At 57.3% G+C, this 11807-nt stretch overlaps 1 protein-coding gene across 1 annotated transcript in view; it reads right to left on the bottom strand.

The window, feature by feature from the left end:
* The window catches only part of SRCIN1 (SRC kinase signaling inhibitor 1), a 57938-nt gene extending 54804 nt beyond the window's left edge, over positions 1-3134 (bottom strand). The window contains exon 1 of the mRNA XM_058562034.1: positions 3074-3134. Within this exon, the coding sequence (XP_058418017.1) occupies positions 3074-3134 (61 nt within the window). The remainder of the gene's footprint in view (positions 1-3073) is intronic.
* Between the last annotated feature and the right edge of the window lie 8673 nt (positions 3135-11807).

Consider the following 11807-nt stretch of genomic DNA (forward strand, 5'->3'; position numbering starts at 1 on the left):
GCAGCTATGCCCCTCACAGCCCCAGCAAGGCAGATCTAAGCTCCAGGCACCGAAGAGCGTGTCTAAGAGTCTAAGTGGGCAGGCTGCGCTGCCTGTAATTCTCTGGTTAGTGGCCTGAGGCCTTTGATGCCCTGTCCGGCAGCCAGCCATCTCAGAGGTATGCCCAGCCACTTTGAGGGCTGGAAAACCACAGCCCACACAGCAATAACTGATGCATATTAACCACACAGTGCTTCCTCCTTGCTAACCTACTTCCTCCTCCCCAGTGCTGACGCTACCCTGCTGCCAGAGGGGCCCAGGCTTGGAAGAAGAGGCTCTCACCCCCCTGCTGCTTCCCCGCACCATGCCCCGTGTCTGCGTCCCATGCTCGCGTGGCGGCTAATTCTGGCATCTCATCAGACAGTAATTATGGGGGAATCAGCAGTGCTGTCATCTCAGCAGCTCGGCACCTGTCACCACACAGCCATCCCCAGGCTGCTGGGCTGGGACCGGAAGCTGAGGGAGGAGGGGCATGCAGGGGTGAGGGGTGCCTGCTCCCTCCCTGCCTCTGCAGCCCTCACCTCCTTCAACCCTACCTCTCCACAAGGTGCGCAACGAACGTCAACCAGGCGGCCATTGGCCACACAAGTGCTCCCTGTACCCAGGGCAGGTACTGGCTGCGTGTGTCACCTGTCACACGTATGCATGGCCATGACCAAATAGAGCAGGAAGGACACAACAAGCCAAGGCTCAGATCTTGCCTCGTCCCTTCCCATATGTCTGACCTTGAACAAGTCATTTTACTTCTCTGAATGTCAGCTTCTCCAACAGCAAAATGGGGAAAACAGTGCCTACCTTGGGAAGACAGGAAGAAATAAATATGTAAAGTATCTAGCACAGTGCCGGGCACATGTATGATCATGTATTCACTCAACAAACAATTAGTACACACCTACTATGTGCTAGGCAATGTGGGGATGCCAAGAAATGAATCACGGTTTAGCAAGGATGACACTGGGGCCACACTGGGGTGCAGGCATTTTGTTTGGCTGGTGGTGTTTTGTTCTGTTTTGTTTCTTTGAATTTTAATGTCTTTAAGGAGCATATGTACACTTCTCCTCACCACAGTCTCCACCATTCTGTATTGTCCTCATCCACTGCTTCACTCATTTCCTGCCCCTGAAGGCACTGAGTTTGCTGCCCCCAAGAGCAAAAGTGGACTAGTAGGTTCAGTTATGTCCAGAAGCAATGGCCACAAGATTTGACAGTGCTATGGGAGCTCAGAGGGGCAAACCTGGAGGTGATGAGGGAGGGCCACTTCAGGGGGGAGCAGAAATGGGAGCTGACAAAAGGAGGGTGTTTGTTTCCTGGAAGGAGAGTTGTGGAAGCCAAGGTTCACAGAGGGGAAAGGCCAGGCCTAACGGGAGCCGATGGAAACGACAACATCTCAGGAGGGCCTCCCCAGGCACCTCTCGCTCCTCCACAGCGGGTTCCTGGGTGGGCCTCATTGGTGGAGCTGCCATGTAAGACCATCTCCCTTGCCTCACAACCAAGCAGCATCTGCTATCACAACTAAGTCATCGAGTCACTTCCCCGTCCCCCCGGTCTTTTCCCCAGGTGGAGAGGAACTCTGCTAGAACCGAAAGGAAGTCTGAAAATGGGAACTCTCTAACCTCCAGTCCCCCCCCCCACTCCAGGGTCTGGGGGCCCCTGAGACTCCCCAGGAGTGGAACCAGGAATGGGGTTGGGGGAGGAAGGTGGAGATGAACCTCAGAGACAATTCTCAGTGGCACAAACCACGGAGGAACCCTGCCTGCGTGAGCTCAGGAAGCGGGGCGAAGGCGTACTACCCAACACATAGCATGAGGAATTGAGGCTAGACCTAAGAAAGGCTCCAGGTAGAAGGCAAAATGGAAGGAGGGGGAGTAGGGCTGACGCTGCCATGATGGATCATCTGAACGTCAGCTTCCCTGTGACCTTGGGCATGTTACTTAACCTCTCTGGCCTGTCACCTCCCCTGTAAAACAGAGACAACAGCGTTGAGCTCACAGGACGGTTGTGAGGATGAAATGAACTGACACATGTACTGAACTGAACCCAGCATATGGCTCATATATTATTGAGCAAACATTCAATAAATATTGGTCACTAGTATTTTCATTATGACCAGGGATGATTTTTTTCCAAAACTCAGCAACGACTATATGAGGTCCCCCCACCTTGCCAGCCCTCCACCCTCTTGCTCTCTCCAAGCCCGCAGAGGGAGCATAGAGATCTAACTGAAACCAGAGTCAACAGTGAGGGGCTGACCCCACTGTGTCCACTCCACATAGCCTCTGGCCCCACATGATGCCTCCCCCACCCCCACCCCACCCCAGGCATTCTAAGAATCCTTTACAGCACTTTCCCCAAACCCACCCACGTCAGACTCCACTCTGGGGGGTAGAGCAGGACAGCAGTTGCTCCCCCTCTTTACAGATGTGGAAAGTAAGTCTTGGAAGGGATTGTGCTCCCTGCCCCTGGGAGTGTTCCAGAAGAGGGTAGGGGAAAGAGGAGACCATTCAGGCCCCTTCCCTGGTTCCCTTCCCCTGAACCCACCCCAAGGCCGCTAAGCTGTTTGTGTGGGGAAGGGGGATGGTGGCCCGCGTGACCGGGATGGAGCGGAGGGGAAGAGCTGCAGTCTCCAGTCGCTCCTGCCTTCTCCTGGCAGCAGCCGCAGAGCGGGGAGGGAGGGGAGCGGCATCGTTGCTCTTTTAGGAAAACGGTAATTTTAATTAAGAGGCAGACAAACGAGCGCTCTGCTGATTGTCTCCGAGCAAAGTTATTAAAAAGCCATCAAGGCGGCAGCAGCCACGGTGGCAAGGAGGTCTGCTTCGCCCAGCTGCCCGACCGGATTGGGGCTGGAGCATCTTCAGAGAGCTGGAGAAGGCTGGAGGATGCAGAGCCTGCAAACAGCCAACAGTGGGATTCTGCAGCCCCTCTCCTGAGGCGGGCAGGAGCCGCACCTAGACAGTGCCCAGGGCACAGCCTGCCCAGCCCGGGGCGGGGGGGGGGCGGGGGACAGAAAGGGAAGCAGCAATCAGGCAGCGCCCACCGTGGGCCTGGCTCCGCACCAGCTGCTGCTTCTCCTTCACTCTTCTCAACAGCCCTGCCATCGTACAGGCAAGAACACAGAGGCTCAGAGAGGGAAAGCGGCTTGTCCAAGGCCACACCACTGGGAAATGGCTTAAGTGAGGATTTGAACCTGGGTCAGGCTGACTCTCAAGTCCAGTACTCCAGGCTGCCGGTCTTGGGCACAGACGAGGGGGTGGCCTCCCAGCCTGGGCTCCCTGAGGCCCCCTGAAGGAACCCCAGCACGGGGCCAAATAATTCTGCCCACAATCCCATGGTCGCCAGTCCCTCCTTGCTTGGCGGGGGCACACCATGAGGGGGGCGCCATTGGGTCAGGGACACTCTCCAGGGACATGAAGTACAGAGCAGCTGCCAGCAGGGGGAGCAGGGGCGGACGGGGCATCAGTGGACACAGCGGCACAGTCCTGGGTGAGGGCAGGTACTTGCAGTCAGCCGGCCAGGTCACAGCCCCAAGCCCCACAGTGGTGAATTCAGCTGACCCCTTACCCTCTAGCGCTCACCATTTACGCAATGGAAGAACCTGTCTGTCCTGGTCACTGTTGGACTCTGAGCCCAGCCCAGTGCCTGGCAGAGAAGGTGTTCAATAAATGTTCATTGAATGAATGTACGAGTAAACGATTGAATAAATGAAAGGAGCTCACAGGTGTGCAAGTGCCTATAAACTAAACAAAGCTGTACTCAGCTTGGATGGGGTCTCATCTTCTCCCATCCCCCACCCTCTGGCCATCGCTAGAATACTGGCTTCTCCCCAGGAGATGGGCCCCCTGCCCCTGACCCCCTCCCCAGGCCCTCAGTCTCCTCGGCAGAGGGCTCCTGCCTCCTCCCCCTCCCCAGCCCCAATTACACGGTGGCCTTGCATCCAGCACACACATGTACATGCACACGTGCTTGCACACGCACACTAATTCACATGCACACACGTGCAAACACAGATACATTCTCTGCCAGGCATGGTGCCCACTCCAGAGTCAGGTCTCTGCTGCCTTCTCCCCTGGCACAGGCCTGGGCCCACCAGGGATAGCCCTCTCCCCCACTTTTGGCCCTCTAGGCTGGGGAGGGGCATCTGGCTGAGGAGCCGTGGCAGGTGGGATGGGGGGGGAGGCCTCCCTCCTGGCTTACTAACCTGGAGACTTTAAACAGAGGGAACAGAGTCCTGGAGGCTTCCCTCCTGATGCACGCTGGAGCCCTGGGTGAGGGACAGGAAAGGAGGAAAGTCATGAATGAACGCCCAGGCCGGCCCGAGGAAGAGGAGCTGGACAGCGGAAGGGGCTGGGGCAGGGGATCCCAAAGTAGGAAGGCCCCTGGCAAGGAACACGAGGGAGGGGGGAGCAGGGACAGAGCAAGGCATAGCCTCAGGAGCTATCCCTTTGGGGGTCACTGGGGGCTGGGGGGCAGGCAGGATAGAGACTGGGTGTTGGAGGAAGAGCAAGGGCTGAGGGGGCAACAACACTAGTGGGAGACAGACAGGAGGACAGACAGCAGGACAACACAGAAAACGTGGGGTCCCCAGAATGGGGTCCCCGGGACAGACAGCCAACAGATCAGGCCTGGTTCTGCTCCCAGAAATGGGGGCAGACTCTTTACTGGGGTGCCCACATAAGATCCCAAATGATAGCACCTGGGAGGGCCCATCTGCCTCCCCCAGCCCAGGTCACTCCATTCTGGAAAGGTTGGTGGATTCAGAGTCAGAGGGGCCCCCTGTCATTGCTCTGCTGACAACCCTCTCCTGGCCCAAGAGACCCCATCTGCTCCACTCACCCTCTAACCCGGGGGAAGGCACCCCTACCTGCCTGCAACAGAGGAAACAGATATTTCACTCCCAACAACCACCCACCCACTGTGACGGGGCTGGGCCCAGAGCCCTGTACCCACTCCTGCCTCCACAACCACTGGACCCTCAGACTCCCAGGGCAGGGCCCCTCAGCTGTCCATCATGGCCGTTTCCCTCTCACCCCGCAGGAAGTCCTTCTCACTGTGCTCTGTCTCCCCCGTGCTGCAGTATCTGTCTATTGCCTCTCATCCCGGGGCACGCAGCATTAAGACCCTTCCTGCCTGGAGATGCCATGGCCAGGCACCCTCTCGGGCACAGCCCTCACTCAGCTGGCTCAGACCCATCCATACCCACATCATGTCTGGCTGCAATCGTTCTCAGAGCCCCCTGCCAACCCCATGGTTCCAATTTTCCCACGGATTACCCCAGACGCAGGCACCCCAGGGAGAAGCAGCTGTTGTTCCCAGATGTGGGGACATTGACTGGAGGAAGAAATCAAGAACGCTCTACGTACGAATCTAGCCCCAGAGGGCTTCCTGGACTAGGCGGTGGGGGCGGGGGTGAGGCTTGGAAGCGGCAGATGGACAGAGGGGCACAGGTGGGAGGGAGAAGACTCAGGAGGCCCTGCTTCCTTCTCACCACCAGCCTTAAGAGGAGCTCCGGGGCCCAGCCCCAGAGAGGCTGGGGTGAGGATCTGGGTTTTGGAGAAGACTAAAGAGGTTTTCTCATGCATGCCCCTTCCTCCAGGGAGAGTGGTCCCCCGTGCCATCATTCAGTTGGAGGAAGAGGATGAAGATAAAGAAATTATTATTTATTGAAGGTTGACAATGTGCCAGGAACTCTGCGTTAATTACCTCATTTCATCTTGATACCCACCCTGTGACGAAACCACTGTTGTCAGCCCCAGTTTACAGATGAGGTGACATGACTTGCCCAAAACCACAGAGTGAGCAAGTGTCAGGGCTGGAATGCCAGTGCAGATCTGTCTGACTCCAGAGCCTGAGCTCTTCACCCCTGAGCTAAAGTGCCTCCCATCCATCTTCCCCAGTCTTGGCTGTCTCCCATTCAGTGTCCTCTGGGAAGTTCTGCTTCAAGTCTAACCTCTTTCCATTGCATGCTCCAGCATAAACTATTTCTTAAGGACAATAAGTGGAAGAGAAGGCTTTGCTTCAGTCTCTTTCTGCCTCATCCTAGGAGTAGGAGGCAGATGATTCTAACCCTGGGCTGCAGATGGACCAAGGACCAGGGAAGGGGGATGAGCCGTCAGGTTCAGGAGAGGTGGGTCCAGGATTTCCTGAGCTTCATCTCTAAGTGACTGCTGGCTCTCCAGGAGCCCCTTTCCTGCTGTCCCACCTCTATCATGGAAGAGGCTCCAGGAAGCCCCTCAAAAGCCCTTCTTGTTTTACCATCCAGAATTTCCCCCAAGTGCCCAGACTGGGGAGAGCCTAAAATGTCTGGGGCCAGCAAAGTGAGCACCTATGTCAGTCCTAACAGCCCTCACTGTTCCTCAGAGCCCCAACTTTCAACGTTGAAGGAGGCTGGGACAAGAATGGGGACTCGTTGGGCCAGCCTGGCCGCCGGGTGGGGCCGAGTAGGCAGGGGACAGCCCAGGAGAGTGGGCAGAGAGGCCTGGATGTCTGCAAGGGCTTCAGCGAGCCTTGGAATGCCCTCCCAACGAGCTGGGATCATTAATTCCTCCCCAATGAGGCAGATGCTGGTGCCTGGGGTGACTGCAATTATCACTATCATGCGCCCTGGGGGTGTGGGGAGCCAGCAGGACACATACACACCCCTCCACCTTCTGCGCTCTGCACAAACATCCCTAGCTAGGGCCTCTCCATGGCGGTCTCTGGGTCTGGGGGCACCCCTGTGGGCCCCGGGTCTGGGGTCTCCAGCATGATCTGCAGCTGGGGTGGAAAAGAAGCCAGTGTCCTGGGATGAGGATGTTTGCAGAGGTGAGGGAGGTCGGCCTGTGAAAACCCAACTCCTTCCCAGTCTTTCACCACTCCATGCCGGGACATGCAGGCAACTGGGCCAGGTGGCTGAGGCTACCAGGAACCAGGAAAAGGTTGCGGGGGAGAGGAGCCTCCAGCTGGAAATGCCTCAGCAGAAGAAAACAAGGACTGGATTATAGTCTCTGGCTGGAATGGAGGGTGGCAAAGCCCATTCTGCAGGGGTGGGAGGAAAGGAGTGAGTTTATGAGTCAGACACAGCTGAATCCTCCAGCCACTCCTTTATCCATCCTCCGGGCGGAAAGGGCAGATTTAGCAAGGTGTGCCTTTGGAGCAGGAGGGATTGTTTGTAAGGGGGGGAAGGTGTATGTGTGTGCGCCAACATTCTCTTTGGCCAAATCTCCATTGTTCCTGGTTTAGCTGGAACTGGAAAATATTCTTCTCACCCTCCATGTGGCAAGGCATATATGATCTCAGGGGAGATGAGGCAGCCAGAACCTGTGACAGCTGGAAGGAACCTTAGAGATTCTCTAGTTCCACCCTCTCCTCTCACACCAAGAACAACGAAGACCAGAGGGGCAAATAACTTGCCCAAGGTCACACAGCAGTAGAGGAAGCAGGCAACCTGACACCAGGCCAATGCGTGCTCTTTACACTGCACTTCACCTCTCTGCCCTGTGGGATCAAAGAGTGACTTCCCTGTCCCCTTCTCTGAAGCAGCCCAGCAGCTCTGGACCCCTCTCTATCACCGCCCCCTGCTCTCTACCAACCACAAGAGCCACAGGAGGTTAACTGGATCTATCAAGCTCCTCAGGATGGCCCAAAGGTCATCTCAAAGGTCATGCCAACCAGCCCCCTGCCCCTGGGTACAACACTAGCCTACTCGTGCTCATACACACCTATCATTGAATCAAAGGTGCAGAACACCACTGGAGCTCCCCACCTGGGCACAGCCACCCTTCGCACGCGGGAGGTTTTCCTTCCCATCTAACCTCGATTCCTCCTGCTGCAGCGTGGGCCTGTTTCCTCTCAAGCTGCCCTGTGCAAAGACAGGGGGAGGGGGAGAAGAACAGTTTTCCCGGCCTCCAAACCCTTCTGTTTGCCCACTCGCAGCAGAGAGGATGAAGGCGGCGTGTCCCAGGGCGCTGGGCCCTGAGCCCAGCACACGCGTGGGTCATGAGGGGTGTGCGGGGAGGGGGCGGGCAGCAGCCTGAGCGTGGGAGAAACAGCTCTTCTGGGAATTGCCCCTCCAACTCCTCATCCCCTGCAAAACCGTAAATCTCAGGGTTAGGGAGGGTCTTCTCTGAGTTCAGAGACATCTGTTTCCTTGCCCACACCATTTATTAAGTGTTCATTATGTGTCAGGCACTGTGCAGGGCATTTTCAGCTATCATTTCATTTAATCTTCACAATAAGTCCGTGGTCAGAAACTAATCTGCCCCTTGGGACAGTCCCTCTCTAAGACAAAATCTAACCCTGATCCTTCTTGTTGCATTTCCTCTGGCCCAGTCCTCCTTGTCAGTGAAGGGCATTTTTGCTCCTTTCTTCAGAAATTCTTACCACCACTCAGTGGCCTCACATTATCTTCTCCAGGCCGCCAACCTTTACCCCAGTCTTGCCCCATGTGATGGGCATTACGGGGGTGAAAGGAACTGAGGTGGGACTGGGGGCTGGGATCCAGGGCACTGGCCTGTGCTGGATAGACATAGAGCACATACCAGGTGGCAGGGGAGGAGGCCCTGGGACAGTCCCCATGAGATCAGGCTGGGCTGACGGAGGTAGGGGCAGAACAGAGGGCATCAGGTTCTCCCTCTCTATGATGTCTGTGACCCTTACAGGGAGCAGGGGGCCTTGCTCTGGTGTGGTGACGAGGCAGGGCCCAGCATGCAATGATCTAGTTCTGTCTCAGTGACCATCACTCAAGTCCAAGTTCCAACCCCACAACCCAGAGCCCAGGGGCCTGAGCAGAAGTGGGCAGGGGCACAAGACAGCAGGACTTGCCCTGGGCTGTGGGTAAGAGCTGCAGCCAGAGGAGGAACTCTTACACCTAGCTAAGCACAGGCCCTGGGAATGGGGGAGGGAGACTCCTCAAGCCCCTCTGCCAGCCTCAGTGGGGTTTCACACCCCTCATGGTAGCCACAGAAACTTCAGTGAATTCACATGCCACCTGTTTGGACACTTTTGGAGCAGGAGTGATTAGGGCAGGAGCCCCCCCGCCACCAGGGCTGTCCCCCCATCCTGCCTCCAGCATGGCTGGAACACAGGGGCCAGCCTCACCTCCCCAGGGGATGCTCAGGCCTCAGCTTCCGCCTCTCTGGGAGACTGGAGCAGGGAAAGTATGGGCCAATGGGCAAGGGGAGTCGCAATGGTGGGTGGGGCTCTGGTCCCCGTGGGTGGCACCCTCCCCCTTTAAGCAGGCACCATTAATATATGCAAAGCATATGCAAATCACCCAGAAGAGAGACACAACATCGGTAGAATGTCAGAAGAGACCCTGAAGATGATCCAGCTCACCTCCCCTCCTTTCACAGGTGAGGAAAGAGGCTCAGGTGGGAAGGGACTTGCTCAAGGTCACTCGGACATTTGGGCACTGAGGAAGGATCCTAACAAGGTCTTTTTACTCAGTCCAGGGCTTTTTCCACAGCAGTCTTGTCTTTCATATGGGCGGTTTACAAGATGGCAAAGGGGGCATAGGACCTGGATGGGGCTCGAGGCAGGCTTATCAGAGACCTGGGGTGGGGGGATGGGGCTAAGAGGCTCCTCAGATCCCTCCCTTCCTACCTCTGATCCTGGAGACAGGTGTGGTGGGCATGAGGGGAACAGTGGGCAAGGGCAGCAGTGATGGCTAGGACAGTGGGTGACTGTGGGGTGGGGGGTGGAGGGGCCAGAGGCCGGAGGCATTGGTTTCCGGCAGTCAAGCAGCAGTAGAAGGCAGCAGGGGAATTGGAGTGTCTGCAGCCCAATGTCAGGGCAAGGTGCCCCCTGTGGCGTGGGGAGGGGGACAGCGACCTCACTACACACACACACACACACACACACACACACAATCTCTAAGTGCTCAGCAGCCCCCTTCCACCTGGACTCTGATAACTATGGCACCTGACAGACCATAATAGTCAACCCAGGCCCGTCCCTTCCGTGAGTGCAGCTGCCCCCACACCCCCCAATTTGGCCTCTCAACCTTCCAGACAGATCTAGAAAGCAGGACCAATGATGGGGAAAGGAAGACAGACAGATGGGAGGGGGTAGACAGGCAGAGAAAAGGGGAGACTAAGGAGCAGAGAGGGGGAGACAAAGGGGGGAGAGAGAGAGAGTATGAAGGCAGAGAGAGGGGAGACCAGGAGGAAGAAAGTAGGGGGACTGGGGGGCAGAGAGGGGGGCTGTGGGAGCAGTGGAGCCCGGGGGGGCGGGCTCCCGGCCTCCAGAACCCAAGGACAAAGCTGGAGCCTGGGTATGGGGCACGGGAGCCCATCGGGGCTGAGGCTGTGTGGCAGGGGTTGGGGGCCATGCCCCTGCCCCTCTGCCCACCTCCCTTGCAACTCCTCCAGCTGCCAGAAAATCAGTCCTCCCTCCTCTGCCCCCTCCCTTCTGCCCTCCCTCAGGGCAGGCAGCGCTGCTTCCCAGCCAAATCCAAAGCCTTCATCTAGGCTTTTCAGAGCTGGGAATGGAAGAAGGGGAAGCGAGCGCAGCCCTCAAACCCGCTGACGGCCAGATTTTTATTATCTTTGCTCGAATGGGCCCTAGGAAGCCAACAAGGGATTCTTCAAAGAGCATCTGAGTGGCTCATTGAAGCCTGCCCCTGCACCTGCACCGGCTACCCACGGGAGGCAGCGGGGCCTGGGGGACAGGACCTGTCCCCCACCTCCCACCAAGCCCAGAGACCAGATCCGAGGCTGCCAGGAGCCTCACCCTCAGCTCCCTGTGCCTAGGCAGGGGCCACTCGGTGGGGCAGCCAGGCTCAAAGGCCAGACCCAGGCCCGCTGGGCCTCTGAGGCAGTCTCCGTCCCTCTCTGGGCCTCAGAGAATGTAAACGAAGGAAGAAATTAGATCTCCTTCCCAGGGCTTGGGGGAGATAAGTGCTTGGGATTCCTCGAAAGAGAAGCTTTTATGGCAAGCCCTAGATACTTCCCCTGAGCTCTCTGCCTGCCCCACACCCACAGGCCCCCTCACTCGCCTCCTGACTCCCCTTCAGAGGACCCCTCCCAAACACAGCTGCCCCTTCGTTCCCGAACCACAGCCCCACTACTCAGGATGACCTCGAACCCCACACACAGCTCCCTAGCTTGAAATCCACAACCCCAAATCCACAAACCCATCTCCCTTCTTTCCCCAAGACCTAACTGGGGTGGGGGTGAGGCTAAAACAGACCTGGTCCTTCAAAGGGCCCAGCCCCTCCCTCCTAAGCTTGGGTTTTGTCAGAGAAAGCCAAAGTTGGCACTGGGCAGACAGCAGCCGTGCCACCTCCGCCCCTCAGCTCTGACCACACCGTTGAGACCGATGCCCAAAGCCAAAGAAGGAATCAATGGTTCTAATTAAACCCTTTCTCCAGGGTGGGTCCCTGGCCAGAGAGAGAGAGAGAACATCTGAGGCTCTGCATCCCAGCCCCCAGCCCTGTACCCTGTACATCTTTAACAAACCTGGAGCCCAGCAGGAATCAGGCCATGAAGACCCCAGATCCCCCATTAGGCAAGGAGGACAGCAGAAGGCCTGGGGTGGGGGCAGGCCTCCGATGGCTCATTTCCAGGAACACTTCCCCAAGGAGAGCTCCCCCTCTCCACTCAGCACTGCCCAAGGACCACAGTTGCTTCTTCTAGATCCCCAGCATATGGGGAACCTGCGTCTCCATCCCAGCCCCGAGGGTCATCACAGAGAACCAGCCATCATGGTAAGGGTGGAAGGAGCAGGGCTGGGAGGGGCACTGGACAAAGACCCTCTTGTCCCCAAGGCGGGGTGGCAGGAAGCCAGGGCAAAGC

This window comes from Diceros bicornis, chromosome 18 (assembly GCF_020826845.1).
Source record: "Diceros bicornis minor isolate mBicDic1 chromosome 18, mDicBic1.mat.cur, whole genome shotgun sequence".
In the NCBI taxonomy this organism is placed as follows: Eukaryota; Metazoa; Chordata; class Mammalia; order Perissodactyla; family Rhinocerotidae; genus Diceros; species Diceros bicornis.